Below are 18,859 nucleotides of genomic sequence, written 5' to 3'. Positions count from 1 at the left end.
TGTGCCTTAGATGCCACGTCCACCAGGAGGTGGCGGATCGGATTGTATTTTGATGAATTGTATTGGATTCTAGTTTAAATTTTTTTAACGCAATATTTCTATTACGCCAAAGAGCTTTGTAAACATCCTAAGAATCTGCCAGGTTCTGCACAAATGAAACTATCGTCTAATGACAGCTACGTTAAATAGCAAATTGGGGAGTTTGATGCCCAAATACATATTAATGATCATACATACAGTGGATGCATGTAGGTGTACGCTTTACTGTGTCAGTAAATAATGGAAAATTTAATTGATAAGAAACTCCAGACAATTCACAACATTTTCCGTAGGAGTCAAGATAGTTTTTGAGATTAAGTGATAAGTAAATACAGCCGGCACAGCTGTTTAAATACATAACCGAGTAGATTTGAAGCAAAAATGCGTGAATTATAATCAATCAAATCATGGGCACCCTGAAACAAATGAATATGAATATCCCCTGAGGCGATAGCTAGCCGGCTGAGCGATATATTGGTGCTTTCGACAGGCAAGGCATAAATAAATGAAATTATAATTAAGTGTGGCCGAGCACAGCTTGGCAAATAATGTAAATTTTTATGCGATGAATTTTGCTATTTACGATAGTGGCCAGTGACATCGCTCGATAATTCTTGACTTGATTCGCAGTGTGTGTGTGTATGTATGTGTGTGTAATAGTTGTACAAGAAAATTTTTTGTTTAAACGTGCAAATAATTATCGGAGACGTTTTGCAATGCGTAAAATAAGTAATGTAGCTAAAAGTGTTTAATGTTAACAAGGATAGCTCAAATTACAAGTGCTATCGACGTCCAGAGACAACCAGTTGAAATAACAGTTTGCGAAGCACTGTCGTTTCATACAGATTTCAAGAGCAGCGGCCTCAACAGTTTCAGACGCCATTGAGAGTGCCGATATCAATAGCTTATTATTAAATAAATCGATAGGTTTGCGTAAGCGCAGCCAACTTAACATAAAAATGTAGCTGCGAAGAAGTAGAAAAATCGTATATGAACAAGGAGTAAAAGTTGAAAATAAACATAGAAATATCGAAAAAACCACGAACTGAAAACGCTCCACAAGTTCCAACTAGAGAGACGAGAATTGTACATTAACTTCAACTCGATACACATTTGATAAACACACACACATACAAGCACACACGGAGTTGCATCAGCATGCCCGATTCCGGCGACTGCAGCGATGCAGAGATGAATCAGCCGTCTTGCAGCAGGAAGACGGCACAGTGTAATAATGATCGCGATCGCGACAAGAGGAAACGTCGCATCATCATGCGCATCGAATTCAATGATTCCGATGACACGGACGCCGATGAAAATGTTGCTACCCCTTCCGCCGTCGCCGCCGCTTCATCTATGAGTGTGGGCATTGACCTTGATATGCTGCCAAAATGCTCTGCGGTGCCACAACGCCGCAGTGAACGCTCCAATCGCCAGCAACTGCCACCTTCAAGGATATCGGGTCGCCAGCTCCGAAGACGGCCAGATTCAAATCGTCTTCCAGCCGACAATGAGCCGTCATCGTCCAGCGGCAGTGAGGTAAATATTTATTTTATTTATGTGTATACATAAAATCGAAAATACTTCACCTGCCTCGAAAGATTTGTATTTTAGCATTGTCAGGTGATCGTGTGCAGCATAATGCATAAACATTGCAGAGATAACACAACTGCAAAATACGCTAACCACTTTAGGTTATTTATGATTCATGGCTATTTCATAAAGTTGTCGAAAATACTATATACTTCAGAAAATTACCATTGATTATTTTTAACATTTATATTTGCTGATCAATCAATGTGTAAGACAACACTAACCTAAGATCAGAAAACTATGCTCAAATTTTCCAATTGCAATTAGAATCAACCGAACTAAATATGAATATTGGAATATTGCTTGAAACACTATTAACTTATAGTCTGTTGTAAAGAGAAGATTTTAAAATTGTTAGTTTACAATCAAGTTTTTAAACTGAACTAAATCAGCAATTAAATTCATTTAGTTTTTAAATTACATTTTGCCTTAAGGAAAACGGAAGGGTTTATTTTCGTTATTGAAATTTAGAATAAACATTATTTGAGTTAAATATGCAGTTGTTTTAATTTTTTTAAAACTATTTATAAACTTTAGGCCAACAACAACTAGTTAGAAATGTTCTTCTCATACTTTTCCAACTATTTATTAATTTTTAAACACTTTCTTTCTCACTCAGATCGATCAGCGCGCTGCGAGAAAAAAGGAACGTGAAAAGAAGCGAATGAAATTGATCATTTCCGAGGACGAGTCTAGCGAAGTAGAAGCAACTGCAGCCGCAGCAAGAGCAGACGGTGCATCCAATGATATTAAACGAACAGATGCTCAAGCTGAACTCGCGGACGGCTTCAGCACGGACAGCAGCAGCAGCAGTCACAGCAGCACCAGCAGCAGCAACGAGCTGCTCGAGAAATGTCCCATTTGCCTGTTGACGTTCCGGCAGCAGGAGATCGGTAGACCCGTGACATGCGAGCACATCTTCTGCGCCGCCTGCATCGAGGCATGGGCGAACAATGTACAAACCTGCCCCATCGATCGAATTGCCTTCGATCGCATTATTGTCCTGGACAATGTCGAGCGACGCCAGAATGTGCGTGAGATTCGCATGGATGCGAACCAGCCGCGGAAGGAGCTGTTGCTAGAGGATGACGAAGATGTTGTGGTCGTCGATGATGAGGATTACACCAATTGTCAGATATGCCAGAGTACGGATCGCGAGGACATTATGCTGCTCTGCGATAGCTGCAATCAGGGCTATCACATGGATTGTCTGGAACCGGCACTGGATATAATACCAGCCGGTTCGTGGTACTGTGACAATTGCATTGATTCCGCGGACGAGGCCGAGGATGAGGACCTGGAACTTGCCGAGGATCTGCACACACTGTACGAGGATATACGTGGCATGGGTCTGCCCGAGACGCGTCTGCGTGTGCGGCAAGTGCAACAGCCGCGCATTTTGCGCACACGGCAAAATGAACGGATACGGGCAGCCGTTTTGAGGCACACCCAAACTACCAGCTCCTCCACCTCCTCGTCCACAACAATGACGCAAACGCGGCAAACGACAAGGCGCACCGGTCGAACAACAACGCGTACCACACGCACCCGAACAAGAACCCGTACCCGAACCAGAACGACGACAACAACGCGACGCAGTCGACGCCAACATCGCACCTATGTGGTCGAATACGATCTCAACAATTTCGATGAGAAGTTTGCGGTTAAGACGAGCAAAAAGGTCATACGACGACGTCGACGTCGCAGGCGAAAGCCAATTAGCGGCAGCAATGTTGTCAGCGACGGTGTTCGTCTGTCGGCCAGCCAACGTTTAGCTGAGCAGTTGGGCGTCAAACGGGACGAAGTGCATCGGACGCACTTGGGCGGCGGCAGCGCATCCAGTTTTACGCTCTTTGGCAATTGCAACGATTTGGACTATTTCTCCGACAGCGACGATGCTGATGGTGTCCAACAAGGCGATGGGGACGGTGCTGGAGCTGCGACAGCTGTTCAAACAGCGATACGTATGCCGCGCATTGGTGCGACGCGTCAGCGAAAAGCGTTGCTACTGGGCAAAGCCAGAACAGCGGGTGTGACGACGACGATGCCGCCAACGACGACGAGTGATATTCTGTCCAGTATATTGGAGCTGCAGGATCGTTGGCACAATGCGTCGCGTAATCTGAGCGATGTGCACATCAATGCCGATGGCACACTCGATTTGCCGGCAAAGCAAGCGAACGACACAGCCACACATATCACACAGGCACCGCTCTATCAGCGCGGTGGTGCAGCGCCCAATTTTGGACGTGGTGGTGCTGCTGCTGGTGGCAACTACAACAACCGCTACAGCAACAATAGCAACAACAGCAACAGCTATCGTGGCGGAGGCGGTGCAGCTGGCTCAGCTGGTTCGGGTGGTGCTGTTGGCGGTGGCGGGGGCGGTGCTAATCCTTATCAGCGTGACAGTAATAATGCTGCCGATAACAGTTTCAACAGTCCAAACTTCAATAGTAACAACAACGCGCCAACAAACACAAATTTTACGCCCTTCAACATACGCTTCAATTCACCCAATCCACAACAGCAACAACAACAACGCAATCGAAATCTTCAACAGACAACCCGCCAATCAGAATATTCCAGCGGTGCAACTCCATCGCCAAGTGGGTCTAGCAGCAGCAGCTTCCTCATTCCTCCGCAGCAGCAGCAAGCAGCACAGCGACAACTTTTCGCTGGTCTACCAGCGCCGATAAATGCCCCCGTTTTGGGTGCACGGCTCTCGATGCCACCGGTTTTAACTGTGCCACCGCCACCGGCACCGCCGCCCAGCTTATCCTGGAATAGTTCATTGTTTAAGCTAAACACCGACTATGGGAACAAAACCAATACTGCTGACAAAGAGGATCACGACGACGACGATGACAATTGTCCGAATTTCTCAATATACTCACAAGAGTCGCAGGCGGTTGCCACCGAACTATTCGCGCAACCCCAACCAGCCGCCAGGAGCTCCGATAAGGTAATTAATGGGATCTAAAAAAATATATATATCTATCTATAAAATCTACTGTTTGAGAAATGGCAAATATTTATTTAGTTTTCGTTTGACGATCATTAACTATTGATCTTTATGTACTCAGTTTACTTGAAAAATAACTCGAGAATATCTTTGCTCTCTACTCGCATTCATCCTCATCCTTAAATAACTAATTTAACTCGTCCGACTGAATTTTTAAATACTGTTCAAATGCTCAAAATTGCGATTTTTGAGTATTTCTTAAATTAATGTATTATTTTTGAATAAGAATTATTGAGAGAAGCTGTCAGCATTGAGTCGCTTATAAATTAAGTATATATCTTGAGCACAAGATTGTACTCTGTTATCAAAAGGAAAACACAGAATATTGGCTTTTGTAACATGTCCGTCTGAATGGAAACTATTTTTGCATTATTTGTGATATAAATTGGGATTAATTTGGTATAGGCTTAGCCAATTTCAGTTCGAGTTTCGGAATATATCATATTTGATTTATGAAAGCAAAATGCTTTATTAATTTTCTCTAAGCTTTATTACTACTCAATTTCGCTTGAGAGAAATTCCACTATATATCCAACAGCTAGCGTCAAAATACAAATACTACCGTAAAATTGTATTTTTGACCTCTTAACTAAAGACCAGAGTATTTTGGATTTGGTTACGGTGAAAATATAAATACAAAAGTTACAACAATATTGTATTTTCTACCTTTGTTCTACAGAACAGAGTATATTGCAGTCGGTTACTTAGAAATTTGTTCATCAATCAAAGCTAAAAGTTCAAATATAAAGTCCAGTCATAGAAGAAGCCGGGGCATGATGTACATATTACTTTAATTAAGTGATATACAAGAAGAAGAAGACTGAAACTGTTATACATCGAGTGAAAAAACCCGATATATATCGATTTGGGAATCTAGGCTTATTGATATGGGGTAAGCGGGAAAGTTCTCATATGAAAACACCATTTTAAGTTTAAAAAATAACGGAAAATTGATCAAATCGATAATCGAATCTGATCGATTAAAATTCGATTTCCATCTATTGTTATCGATGTGGATGGTTATTGCATTTGAAGTCTCTAAGGTATCAGACCGACCGAACTGATCGAGAATATATAAATGTACATAGTATTTAATGGAATGATGAAATACATATTCTTTCCGCCAGTTGCATAAATATGCACAACTTGATAAAACTCGCCCCAAAATACCCGTTTCGAATGGCTACAGGGTATAAAACAACCGTACATTAGTCTTTATGCCTGTATTGTAGCTGCTATTGAAATGTGGAGAATCTTTGGCATACTAACCGTGATGTGTTATTTTCTTTCTTTCAATTTTACAAATATTTTACTTACTCAGGACGACGACGAAATGAATGAAGATTTAGTGCAATTAGACGATGATGATGACATACCATTGCCACCAGAGCCCCCATCCGATGCAGTGGTTGCTCCTCCTCCTTCTCGTTCGCTCAATGACGATCGCAATTCCGGCGCCGATCTGTACGAGCCCGAAAATCCAACCGACGAGCCCGAGGACGATAACAGCGAGCGTAAAGCAAAATCCAAGCCAAAGCGGGTTGCTGGCGATGATGCCGATGAAGGCAATGATAATAATGATAAGCCCCACGTCAGCTTGCCAGCGAAAGAGCCCACTGCTGATGCTGCTGCTGATGCAGATGCAGATGCTGCTGATGATGATGAGACAAAATCGACCAGCACTCCCAGTCCCATCAACAAGGATAGCCGCACCGTCGACAAGAGTAAAGGGGTCTTGGAACTCTACGATGACAGCGATTGGGAGGAATTGGAAATCGACAGACCGAAGGAGTTTGAAAAGGCGCTCGTTGAGAAGACACCCGATGGGGCGGATACAGTGGCTACGGCGGCAAATAAAACGACCACAAAGACCTCGAACAGCGAATCCGAGCCAGAGCGTTCATATACGCCCTGCTTGGATGAGAAGACCTTGGAGGAGGATGCCGCGGCGGCAGCAAAACAAAAGGATAAAGCAGCAGCAGCAGCTGCTGCCACCGGTGTTGAGGACAAGCAGCAGCAGAATGCTGCGAAAAAATCGGACAACGAAGATGACGACGACGATGGTGGTGGTGATGAGCAGCAGCGGAACGATGATGTGGAGAATGCGGCTCGCATGAGCACCGAACAAATATCCGAGGATGAGGATCTAACAAATGAGCCCGAATCGAAGCGACGCAGTCGTAGTCGCCATGGCGAAAGCAGCGCAAACAAATCGAAGCGCAGCTCCAAGCGTGGCAAGGAGAATGCCGAGACATTCAAGAAGGTGGGCAAGCGACGCAAGGATCGCAATTATCGCAGCGACAAACAGCAGCAGCACAAGCGCAGTCGTTCCCGTCGCTCCCCCCACTCAAGGAGTCGCTCGCCAAGCAGTCGAAGTCGTAGTCGAACTCGGACTCGCACTCCCAATCGTAGTGTTCATCGCAGTCTAAATCGCACTCCTCCCCAGCAACGCACTCGGACTCGCAGTCGGAGTCGGAGTCGCACTGTCAGCCGATCATCGCCACTTCGTCCACGTCGCGGTCGTCATAGCCGCTCGAGAAGCAACTCCCGTTCGAGGAGCAACTCGCACGGACGGCAGCGTGGCGGATTTAGGTCTCGCGATTATGCTCGAGGTGGAGGAGGATTTGGACGTGGTCGTGGCGTCGGTGGCACCGGTGGCGCTGGCACCGCTGGCCAGCGTTTCAACGTACGCAATCAGCCATTTCAACAACAACGTGGCTACCAGCAGCAACAGCCGCAGCAGCAGCAGCACTATCAACAGCAGCAGCCACATCACCAGCAGCATTATTCCCATCAGCAGCAACAGCAGCAGCAGCAGCAGCCGCATCAACCTTACCACTTGCAGCCGCAGTATCAGCGACCCAAACGGCGCGAGTTGCCGCGCTACGATGTGCGACATGTGGTGAGCAATGCGTCGCGTCATCAGCACAAGGATCGCTATGGCAGGGATGCGGCGCGAGCCGGACGCAGTCGCTCCATCAGCTACGAGCGCCGACAGCAGCATTCGCCGCGCAGCTTCTCACGCAGCTCGACCCGGTCGCGGACACGTTCCGCATCGGGTGCGCGACGTTTGCGCAGCTTTAGCATGTCGCCAACGCCGCCGCCGGGCACTGTGCGTCATCAACATCAACACCATCAGCATCATCAACACCAGCAGCAGCAGCATCGACGATCCATGTCGCCCGTCATCCGCCGTTACGAACATTCACCAATTAATCCACAATCAGCTGCTGGCGGAGGTGGAGCTGGAGCATCATCGGCAGCTGGGCAGGCACATCGTAGCAGTCCGCATAGCTCGATTTCATTGAGATCCCGATCGAATACGCCGGCGCGTCTCAATGGCAATCGCAATTTGCAACTGGGCGTCAAACAGCATTCGCCTGGCTATTCCCCGCGTTACACTCCACGCCTGAGTCGCAGTCGCAGTCGCTCCAAGAGCCCGCGCCCGAAGAAGAAGAAAAAAAAGGCCGACAAGAAGAAGAAGAGTAAAAAGCGTCCAGCCAGTCCAATTGCGGCACGGCAACGTCGCATCTCCCGCCAGCGTGATCCGTTCGCTGACGCCGATGATTTCCTGGGACCGCAACTGGGCAAGAAATCAAAGAAGGCGGCCGCCTCACACTGGTCACCGTCGCCGACGCCGAGTCTATCGGCGGATCGTTTAAATTTCATGCATGACAGCGTTGCGGGCGGCAGCGGAGCTGGTGGTGGTGGTGAGAAGCCGGTGTCGTGGACGCCGCCGTTGGCATCGCCACTGGCGCCTGGTGCCCACTACAGCCAGATGCCCCATACTCATGGCCATGTTCATGGCCACAGTCACAGCCACGCGCATGCTGCTCACTCACATCGCAGCCTGACGCCGCTGGCGACCAAAAAACTGAAGCCGAAGCGGGACAAGAGCAAGAAGAACAAGAACAAGAAACCGCTGGACAAGCAGCAGCGCAAGGAGAAGAAACGCAAACGCCATACGATGACACCAGAACCACTGCCCTCCAAAGAGGTCTTCGCCTCGGGCAACAATATACTGGTCAGTGTCAGTTTCAACAAGGAGGCGAACGCTTTGGCGGCATCAGCCACCTCCTCCTCGTGCACGGCGACACAGCAGCAAACCGTAGTCACATTGCCAGCGTCGCGGGATGAGTTCCTCGGCAATCGACGCACCTCGATCGATCGCCTGACCAACAGCAGTGGCAAGAAATCGAAACGCAAACGCAAGAAACTGGACGCAAAGCCGGTGGCTATCATTGATCTGGAGCGTTCACCGTTCCAGGTGCATCAGGAGCCGGCCGATGTGATTGTGCTGACGGACAGCGAGGATGCCACCGACAATCAACTATTGCTATTGCGACGCGAACGTCGACGCAGCAGCGCCGTCTCGGCCACAGATCATGAACGCGAGAATGGACAGCGTGAGAAGACGCCACCAGCGAATTGCATGGAAACGATACTGGAGACATCCTACGAAACGATAACGCAGACAACTGGGCCGAAAACGCCGCCCGAACCGCATCTGGTGAAATTCAATCTGCCCGCCAAGAAGCAGCATAAGGTGCGCAATAATCCGCTGCACGATGATGCCGACGATATCCATTCGGCCGATGAGCTGGAAACGGTATGCTCGATGCGCAGCAGCAGCAACGTGGACAACGAACCACATTTGCATGCGACGCCGGCCCTTCATCCGAATGAGGGCCAGAAAATTGGACCAAATACGCCACCCGAATCGGGACCTTGTTCGCCCGATGCCTACGATCCGTTTGAGCCAACCAAGTCACCCTCACTCTCGCCACGTTCACCCACACCGAATCCAGCGCAGAGCCTCGAGTCGAGCAGTGGTGCCGTTGGTGTGGGTGGTGTCGGTGTGGGTGTTGGTGTCGGTGTAGAGATTCTCGATGCGCAACAGAAGCAGCACAACAGTCACAACAGCAGCGATGATCTAGCCGATGTTAATCTGGGCACACCCACTTTGTCGAGCGTCAGCAATGCGACGAGCCAAACGAACACGAATAATGTCAGCATTAATCCCGTCGATCTGGTCATGGCGCTGATGAGCAAGCCGAGCAACAGCAGCACCACCACCAGCAGCATACAACAGGAGCTGGCGAGCAAAGCATGCGATGTGGCAACCTCGTCACAGTATCTGAACAGCGGCACCGCGATGAGCACATCATTGACGGTGTCCTCCAATGCGGAAGATAAACCCGTGGATTGTTCCAGTGCAATTACGGTGCTCTCAAATGTGCTACTCTCGAGCAGCAGCACCGTGGTTTCCTCATCCCAGCACATACCATCGATATCTAGTCCGACGACAACGACCCTGGTCAGGAAACTGCCCAAGGCCGGCGGCAGCGTCGCCAGCAGCAGCAGTGGCATTGCCAATGTGCCGCCAAGCAGTGGCGGCAATAATATGCGCAATGGCAACACTGCTGTGCCCTCCACCAGTCTGGACGACTCCTTCAACATGGAAATCGAGAGTCCGTATTCGCCGGGCTCGGCGGACTACGAGGATCTGTTTGAACCGCCGCCAGATGGCAATGCAATCGGTTCAATACGTAGTCGAACGACGAAGGCAGGCGCTGCCGGCGGCGGCAAGGCGGAAATGTTTGACAATCTATTTGGCAGCAGCTCTCCACCGGTGGGTCATCGAATATCATCGCGTTTCAACAGCTCGACGGGAAGGAAACAGCAGCGAGCAAATAATAAAAACGAACGCAAATCGAAAAACAAAGGTGGGTTACAATTGTCTCATCTCTATCCAAAACAATTAATGCATCGCAAGAATTTAGTAACTTTTTGTATAATTCGATGAAATTTTGTACTCTGAATCCAATAATAATGGCTATACAAAGATAATGTATTTAAACTGCAAATGATAAAATTTTCGACTCTATAACTATCATATATCATATTAATGTGAACGACAATCTTTTAGATATATATGGCCTTGATTTTTAAACGATTACTTTAAAAGAAAATATATTCTATGTTGAGGAGCTCAGCTGTCTTGTAGGTTTACAAATTGTGTTAGTTTCCGACTGGTTATAGAGTATTTTTTAGTCGGACATTATCTATAGCTTAAGCCTTATTCTTAGCCTTTTCGGCTAGTTGTCGTTTCTCAAACAGTGATTGGTTTCAATTATAAAAACACATGACATTCAATTATTTATTGTGATTACAGGTATCAAATCAAACGAGGAGCACGGTAAACTCTATGATGATGTGCCTAATTCAGCAGTCGATTTACAAGTCAAAGATCGGGTGAGTGAATAGCAAATCAAACTTGTGTTTCATCAAAACTTATTCAATGTTGCTCTATTGCAGTTTATACGCAAGCTAAATCGCCAGGAACGGGTTGTTGAGGAAGTGAAATTAGTGCTGAAACCACATTTCAATAAGAAAGTTATCTCGAAAGAAGATTACAAAGATATTATGCGACGCGCTGTACCCAAGGTATGTGTTCCTTCCCACATATATAACAATAATTCAATATGACATTTGATTTATTTGTATATACAAAAATTACAGATCTGTCACAGTCGGTCCGGTGAAATAAATCCACACAAAATCAAAAATTTGATTGATGCCTACGTGAGGAAGTTCCGCGCTAAGCACAAGAAGTTGAGTCTGCTGAATACGGGGCAAGTAAGCAGTGCTGTCAAATGTGCCGCATATTTAAAGAAGCTATAAGCAAACGTAGGAGTGGAGTTAGGAGAAGGTGAATATCATTATCATCAAACGATTTGAAAACATTAAAATATTTATATCGTATTTATTTGCCACACACAGCGTATTCTTCACGTATTCAAACCACGCAATTTCGTTCAACGGCCGCATGCATTCCTACGCCTCCTCCTCATCAATCACAATCGCCGCCCGTAAAGCGCAAATACATAAATTGTCATTGCTATTGAAGTTTAGTTGTTAAGTCCAATTTAGGTTACACTCCGAATGATTTTTAGTGTTTAAGACAATGCAGAAGTGAAACTATCCATTAAGCAGTAAAATTTGTCTCCATCAATTTTTTTTTTCGTTTTCTCGAAGCACCACAACAGACTCAAAACGATTAAATTAACAGATTTTAGTTGATTAGTGTGTTTATTTGTATGACTTTTATAATGATTATTAATACTGTTTTGCTTTAACAAAATGTAAGTATATAGTTGAAAGGCAGACAGGCAAAACCAATAAATTGTATTTTACCTCTTGTAAGTTAATCAATTCAATTACATTAAATTATTAATTCAATTATAAAAAAATACCCAATAAATCAGATGAAATTTTTTGAGTACACATTAATAGATTACCTAATTGCTCTGAATTGATGATTTGGAGTTAGATATTTTACGCAATTAATCTGTTTAGGCAGTTATAGGTGTATTTTATTTGCAACAGGCATGATATATGTATATTGTTAAAATAAAATAAAAGCAAATGTAATTATATATATTCAGCATGAATAACTGTGTATTATATTACTTATATTGAGTTAATATATAATGAAACATTTAATTTTGCATAGTTTGTCAATCATAATTTTTAAAAATAAAGAGTGCATGCCTACAACGTAACATTAAATCAATGGAAATCGTTTAATTTCATTTTAGAAATACAAAAAAACATAATGAGGGGCGGGGGTATCTATTTATTTAGCTGAAAAAAAAAAAAGAATTTTTGATTTGGTTCAGACTATTCACTGGTACTTCTTGAAGGACATTGATGACATCCCGTATTCAACTTGGAAATCGACGTGATTTAAACAATATTCTGCTATATATTTACATAAATATATATGTAAATGCGATTAAATTAAGCTAATCAATGGAAAACATTTAATATAAATAGCGAAGATAATTCATTTGTGGCTATATAAATCTTATTTTGTGGATATATAAATCTTATTTTAAATGAGCGCAGATTCTGCCTGATGAAGACCGCTTTGTGCGATTATTATGTATCTTAAAGCGTCGATAAGATGTTATTTTTTTTTGTTTTCTGTTTGGTTTTTTCTTTACCAAAATCCGGATGATTTCCCACCAGGCGGATTCTTAACTTTAATACAAGCACGAACACCGGATCTGTCCAACTCCTCTGGATATCGTACAAAAAAAAAATGTACACAATAAAAGCTGAATACAATAAAATTAGATAGATAAATGTAACTCACCGCTAATCGAGAAAGATGATTCCTGCATATCTCGTTTGCCATCGACACGTCCACGCACCGAGGGTGTGCTGCAAATGGAACCTTCCGCCGGCATTGGTAAGTTGCCAGCGAGCATTTCGGCAAGCGGTTCCGGTGCTGGTATTAGGATATCCAATTCAGCAAACTTTTTGATCAAATTGCCATTGTGATGTTCCTCGTGCTGTTGCTGTTGGTGCTGCTGCTGCTGCTGCTCCTCGGATGATTGTACTTTGCCCTCAATAATGTCATAAACAAATGGCGGTCGCACTGGCATCGGTATGAACCGTCCATGACCTTCGGCAACGCGAATTGTTCCATTCTCGGCACAGATACGCCCACGGACCATTACAATTTCGGGCACACCATGCACGGTCATGCCCTCGAAAATATTCAAATCGCATGCATGCTGATGGGTATCCTTGGAGATGGTGCGCGTAGCCAGTGGATTCCATATGACAATATCAGCATCGGAACCAACAGCTAAAATATGAATCATTATTTATTTTAAGTATAAGTGAATAATTCATTTATTCAAGCTGTTAACGTACCGATTCTGCCTTTTTGCGGGTAGATATTGAATATTTTTGCCGCATTTGTACTAGTTACGGCAACAAATCTGCACGGATCGAGTAGACCCTGTTGGACTCCCTTTTCCCACACCACCGACATGCGATCCTCAGCACCATTGACGCCATTTGGAATTTTGGTAAAGTCCTTCAAACCCATCTCCTTTTGTTTCTTGTTGTACGTACAGTTATCGCTGCCAGTGACCTGCAGATCATCGCTGTAACAAGTGGAACATTGAGTAAATTAATACACAATTACATTTATGAAGGTATACTTACTATGCCAGAGATTTCATGAGTTGCCTGGGCGTTTCGGCAGACATACGGATTGGTGGACTAGTAATGTAATAAACACGTTCTGGCTTGCGAACACTGCTCATACTGCGACCAATGGAGCTGGCCAGGGTTTCGCCAAACACCGAGTAGCCACTGCGACGGGCTCGGCCCACGAGCTCAGCGGAGGATTTGCTGGTTACGCCGGCAACGTATAGCGGTGTCTTCATCTATGTTTCATATGACAATAATTGATACAAGTTGGTACAGTTTTTGGCACTACTAAATACTAAAAGTCAAGCCAATTGTTGGACGTTTGATGATTAGAAGTGTTAGGAACAAACGTAACCAGAGTTGTTATTGGGCGATAATTGTTTAGGACTACTTGTAGCCAGTGTCTAACTTACTTACATCGCCAGTCGTTTGATCGGGAACTCGGCTGGCTTCGACTTGGGACTTGATTTATTGATAAGCCACAAGCATCGAACATTGTGATTATTGTGTGCAAGTGCATCAGCATCAATCAGGGTATATATTTATTGGAGTTATATCAAGTGCCACATACCGCATACAATCTTATCTTATGTACAAAGGGTGCATCATACATAATGGAAATAATAACAAATCAAAAACATAAACAAATTATAGTAACATTGAATATATGTATGTATGTATGTATGTACATTTGTATACATATTGCAACATTTCCCAAAATCCCACGAGCTTTGCTTTTATACAACTTTGGATTGATTTATTGATTTGTTCTCTTTCTTTTCTGTTTCCACTAACCTGATGGGCCAAAATGCAAGCGCGATGCACTGCTTCCGCCTCGACCTCCTCTTGGCGGGACAGTTCGTGTCCCTCGGGACCGCAGATGCCCTCGGCCAACAAGCTCTTTGTATTTTTGGCTATAATATCACCATTCTCAGCATGAACCTGGCCAAATAATGGTGGGTAATTAATCTTGTTGCAATGGCCAGGCATTTACAATGTGGTATAGCTTACCATTGCGACACCATTTAGGCTTCGAATTCGCTCGAAAACATCCAAAAGATCAGAATCGTTTAGCATATAGAGATCCTTGTAGGCCATATACATTTTCAACGAATTGACGCCCAGCTCCTTGCAAAGTATGCCAATCTCCTCGGACACCGACTTGGACCACCAGGTGATGGCCACATGGAGTGCATAATCACAACATACTTTGGGATCCGCCCAGCTGCGCCACTTGTCGTAGGCCTCAATCATTGACTCATGTTTTTTGGGCAGCACACAATCGACTAATTTCAACAAGAAATTTATATATCAGTATCCAAAACGAGAAAATCTCTGATTTTTTGAGAATCATACTTATCATAGTCGTGCCACCGGCAACAGCTGCTTTTGTACCACGATAAAAACTGTAAGAAAAAATCGAAATCAAATCTTTTACTATAAACAAGAAAAACGATGAACAAATCGTTAACTTACTCATCGACGGTAACCGTATCACCGAACGGACACTGCAGATGTGTATGGGGATCAATGCCACCTGGTATTATCATTCTGCCCGTTGCATCGATGGTACGTACGCCGCCCGGAATTGTTATATCGCTCGCAGGTCCAACGAATCTGCAGCGAGTCAAATGTAATTAATTCAATTAAATTGACACTTTTTTCTATAGGATTGTTAGTGTCATACTTAATGATGCCATCCTCAATGTAAACGTCCGCCTTGAAGCTTTTATCATGGTTGACGATTTCACCGTTTTTAATGTAAACGCGATTCTGGGCGCTTTGTAAGTGAATCGGCACTTTCTTTACAGGCTTTGGGCTGGTTGACATTTTGTACCAAAAACAGCTAGTTCTGCAATCGATAAAATATTAATCATTATTTTGTGGAATGAATTGGGTAACTAAAAGAAAATTGTTGCATATCTTTTTATTTATTTTTTCTAAATCACATGGTTTTTTTTTTTAAATAAGTTCAAAGCAAGTGAAAATCACAACATAAATTGCATTCAACATTTTTCACCCGGTTCTTCAAACATGGGCGTGGATTACCCGAAAACGGCTATAAACCCGTATTAATTGATTTTTGTTGTGTATCGCATTGAAAATGCACTTTCGTCCATACAAACTGGGGAGTGGTTTTTTAACCAAAATCGATACAGTAAAAGCGATCAACAATTTTCACACACAGCGGTTACTTGTCATGTGTGCCCCATTATGGCTGACAAGACAAGCAAGACTAGATTCGCTTACGTCATAAAAGGAAACTAGCTGGCAGACAGTTAGTCAGTTAGCACATACAGTTTTCACCATTTGCATAAAAAACAAACACACACATATAAATTAAACTGACACAAATAACTATTCGTAGGTCGCAAACGCAGACAGCTTAAATCTATGTATGTTTGTTATTTGCACACTCATAAATACATATATATATATATATGTGTGTGTGTGTGTATGCTGTGTGTGTGTGTGCAAGTCTCTAACTACAAGCGTCATCAAAATACGAATACGACTATGGGAGTAAACACGCAAGCGAGCATTGAACTTTGTGGGCTCTGATGCGGTGCTTTGTATATTAAAAAAATATATGTACATATATAGAAAAGAGCAACGCAGAATACAACAAATTGTGGCACATTTGGTGAGTGGTAAATTTCATGCATATTGTATTTTGGGGGCTGCAGGAAGAAGCATTTCGACTACTGTTATGTTAATATGCTTGAATGATAATCGGCTTTTCAAGTACTTGATGAATGCCGACCCCATTTCAGGCGTACGACTACGTCATCGGCTGAGTTTTTTTCTATTGAATTATTGTCCATATCCTAACTTGAACCTGGTTGGGGAATCAACAAATAATTTCTCTTATTTTATATGCGTGCTAAGACACACATATACGGTACAATTGCACAGTTATAAATCCATAAATAGTAATACTGTTTTCCGCTTTTGTTGAATCGATACTTATAATAAAAAAAAATTATGACATTATCGACACAATCTCACACACAATAAAATATATTTACATAAATATATACATACATATTTTAGTATATATATCGACAAACACGTATCTAATAAATTACATGGAAATACAGTTTTCAATATTCATATGTGCAAAGCTCAATACACAAAACTGTGTATGTATGTATGTAGCGGATATGTTAGTTGACTTGAGCAGCACAATCTTCACTTAAAATGTCAATAATTCAAACAATTTTACTATAGCGACAGGTATATACATATTTATTAACAATGTAATGCGATTTTCGCATGCCTTTTACCGTTGAAATTTCAAGAAATTTTATATTGTTAACCGAGTGAAGCAGTACACACCCACTTTACAGAGAAAATCCTGATAAGACTGATGCACTAATCGATTTTATGCTATCGATGTTTCTTGTTGTCTTCAGTGTGCCCGCATTTTGATAACTGGTGTGGCCGCTTTTTCGCCGTTAATCAATATTTACTCATTTTTACACAAACCAAGAAATGTACCGGCCTTTTTTTCTTGAGCGCCATAGCAGCGATGTCTGAAAAAATACATTTTCTCTATGAATTATCCGGAAATATTTGTGTATTTTCCCATTAAAATCAGCGCCATGACTTTATTTTCTCTGTTTCTTCATTCTATGTTTACCATTCACGACAGAAGCACGCTGTTTCGATTATTCATATCGATATTGGCCTTACCATTTGAATTCAAATTTAATCGGCTTAAATATTTATTTTTTGCTTATAATAATATATATAATTCAGTTTGCTGATTTAATCAATTGCAACCACAAAAAGAAAGTAAAAATTACAATTGATTAAATCAGCAAACTATAAATTATAAATAAATTTATTTGTGTCCCACACAACTTTGCAACATATGGAAATAAATGTCGGGTATGTTTGCAGAAAACCGAGGTAAACGCTCAGTACGCAAATTCCTTATCTATAAGAATAAATAAAGAATACATGCATATACCCACTTAGACTGATAGAAAAACGCTCAATTGTATATTATATATGTATGTATATTAATTAAATAATTAAATTAAGTTTGAGGGACATACATTTACATCCTAGCAAAATTATACACTAATAACTACAAGTAAATATATCGATATCGAGATGTTGAGTCATATTTGTGTTTTGGAAAACAACTACATAAATTAACGTTTATCTTTAGGGCTTCAACTGATCCTTGTATTCCTGTTGATCGACATGACATACATATGTTTTGTAAGTATATTGGGCTCGCTACACTAGCCCAGTCTACTTGACTTTATATATTTTTGTTTTATTTTTATTTATTTTTTTTTTTAAACAGCAGTCCATTTTGTAATATTGCCATGTATTCTAAGAGCTTTAATTGCATATGCATCAAAATAAGTTATACAACATTTCGCACATGTCCATTTTCAGGTGCTCAATGATTTTTTTGTATGTTTTTTGTTTTTTGCAATTGTTTCTTCTTATTTGTTTGTTGCTTTTTGTGGTTGTTGTGTGTTTGTTGTTTTCTATTGGTTGTTTCTTCACGCCTCTGTGATATAAAGCATGTTTAGTTAATTTCGCGTGCTTCTATATAGCTTAGTTCGTATTCTTTTCTAGCTTTTTATGTACTGTATTTTCGTTAAGATTGAATATTTTAAATTAAGAATTAAGATAAAAACTTATGAGTTAAGCTTGTCATTTACGCCTAAATTATGTTTAATATAAAATTAAACCTTGTTCCAGCAGCACTTCAGTAAATAATACAAACAACATAAAAAATTACAACATTAAGTGCTCGCATTTCGCATATATCGGTTTTGCTTTTTTTTTTTTTGTTTTACTTTTCATTTTTTTTTTTTTGTGCAGTGATTTTGCCAACAAAAAAAAATAGAATAAAAATAAAACAAATGTGTACGAACATTATTCAATGAGTTTGAATCATTCGTCGACAATTCACACACACATTCCTCTCATATATAATACGAAATGACAATTGCGAAAACAAAATACAGGATACAATTTACAAAATAGTTAAGTATGTACAATTTTTGTTTGCTTTTTTTTTTGTTGTTGTGTTGTGGTTTTTTTTTTTTTTTTTTTTTTTTTTTTTTAATGTATGAGTGTCTGTGTGTGTTACAATTTTCTGCATTTCAATTTGTCCACATAAATATCCATTTAATTGTATTACATAGTTCTTCTTATCGGTTT

At 42.2% G+C, this 18,859-nt stretch overlaps 2 protein-coding genes across 4 annotated transcripts; one reads left to right on the top strand and one right to left on the bottom strand.

Moving 5' to 3' along the window:
- Window positions 1-769: 769 nt before the first annotated feature.
- Window positions 770-11,055, top strand: LOC6568134 (PHD and RING finger domain-containing protein 1). The gene is made up of 4 exons (XM_032740573.2): window positions 770-1,578; window positions 2,252-4,594; window positions 10,830-10,909; window positions 10,973-11,055. Exons 1-4 carry the CDS (start codon window positions 1,198-1,200, stop codon window positions 10,986-10,988), a joined length of 2,820 nt encoding a protein of 939 aa, XP_032596464.1. The 5' UTR covers window positions 770-1,197; the 3' UTR covers window positions 10,989-11,055.
- A 672-nt stretch (window positions 11,056-11,727) lies between these two features.
- LOC6568135 (dihydropyrimidinase) lies at window positions 11,728-17,015 on the bottom strand. 3 transcript variants are annotated; one of them, XM_001994461.3, is made up of 10 exons: window positions 16,954-17,015; window positions 15,354-15,518; window positions 15,143-15,283; window positions 15,023-15,072; window positions 14,678-14,952; window positions 14,462-14,608; window positions 13,679-13,902; window positions 13,382-13,617; window positions 12,816-13,313; window positions 11,728-12,739 (listed from the first exon to the last, which is right to left on the bottom strand). In XM_001994461.3, the coding sequence occupies exons 2-10, from the start codon at window positions 15,494-15,496 to the stop codon at window positions 12,660-12,662; spliced, it is 1,794 nt and encodes a 597-aa protein (XP_001994497.1). In that variant the 5' UTR covers window positions 15,497-15,518; window positions 16,954-17,015; the 3' UTR covers window positions 11,728-12,659. The 3 variants fall into 3 exon arrangements, with proteins under 3 accessions (XP_001994497.1, XP_032596466.1, XP_032596468.1); XM_032740575.2 differs by lacking the exons at window positions 14,462-14,608; window positions 14,678-14,952; window positions 15,023-15,072; ... (1 more) ...; window positions 15,354-15,518; window positions 16,954-17,015 and adding an exon at window positions 14,080-14,192; XM_032740577.2 differs by lacking the exons at window positions 14,462-14,608; window positions 14,678-14,952; window positions 15,023-15,072; ... (1 more) ...; window positions 15,354-15,518; window positions 16,954-17,015 and adding an exon at window positions 14,084-14,192.
- Between the last annotated feature and the right edge of the window lie 1,844 nt (window positions 17,016-18,859).

The sequence above is a fragment of the Drosophila grimshawi genome, unplaced genomic scaffold, assembly GCF_018153295.1.
Source record: "Drosophila grimshawi isolate 15287-2541.00 unplaced genomic scaffold, ASM1815329v1 contig_311, whole genome shotgun sequence".
Classification (NCBI taxonomy): Eukaryota; Metazoa; Arthropoda; class Insecta; order Diptera; family Drosophilidae; genus Drosophila; species Drosophila grimshawi.
The sequence above is the reverse complement of the archived record's forward strand: the minus strand, read 5'-3'. Positions and strand labels throughout refer to the sequence as shown.

Coding starts and splice junctions, on each gene's coding strand:
- LOC6568134 (XM_032740573.2), top strand. CDS start 1,198: ATGCCCGATTCCGGCGACTGCAGCGATGCAGAGATGAATCAGCCGTCT. Junction 1,579..2,251: donor CATCGTCCAGCGGCAGTGAG/GTAAATATTTAT, acceptor TTTCTCACTCAG/ATCGATCAGCGCGCTGCGAG. Junction 4,595..10,829: donor CCGCCAGGAGCTCCGATAAG/GTAATTAATGGG, acceptor TTGTGATTACAG/GTATCAAATCAAACGAGGAG.
- LOC6568135 (XM_001994461.3), bottom strand. CDS start 15,496: ATGTCAACCAGCCCAAAGCCTGTAAAGAAAGTGCCGATTCACTTACAA. Junction 15,073..15,142: donor GATACGGTTACCGTCGATGA/GTAAGTTAACGA, acceptor TTTTTCTTACAG/TTTTTATCGTGGTACAAAAG. Junction 13,903..14,461: donor CTTGCATTTTGGCCCATCAG/GTTAGTGGAAAC, acceptor TATGAAACATAG/ATGAAGACACCGCTATACGT.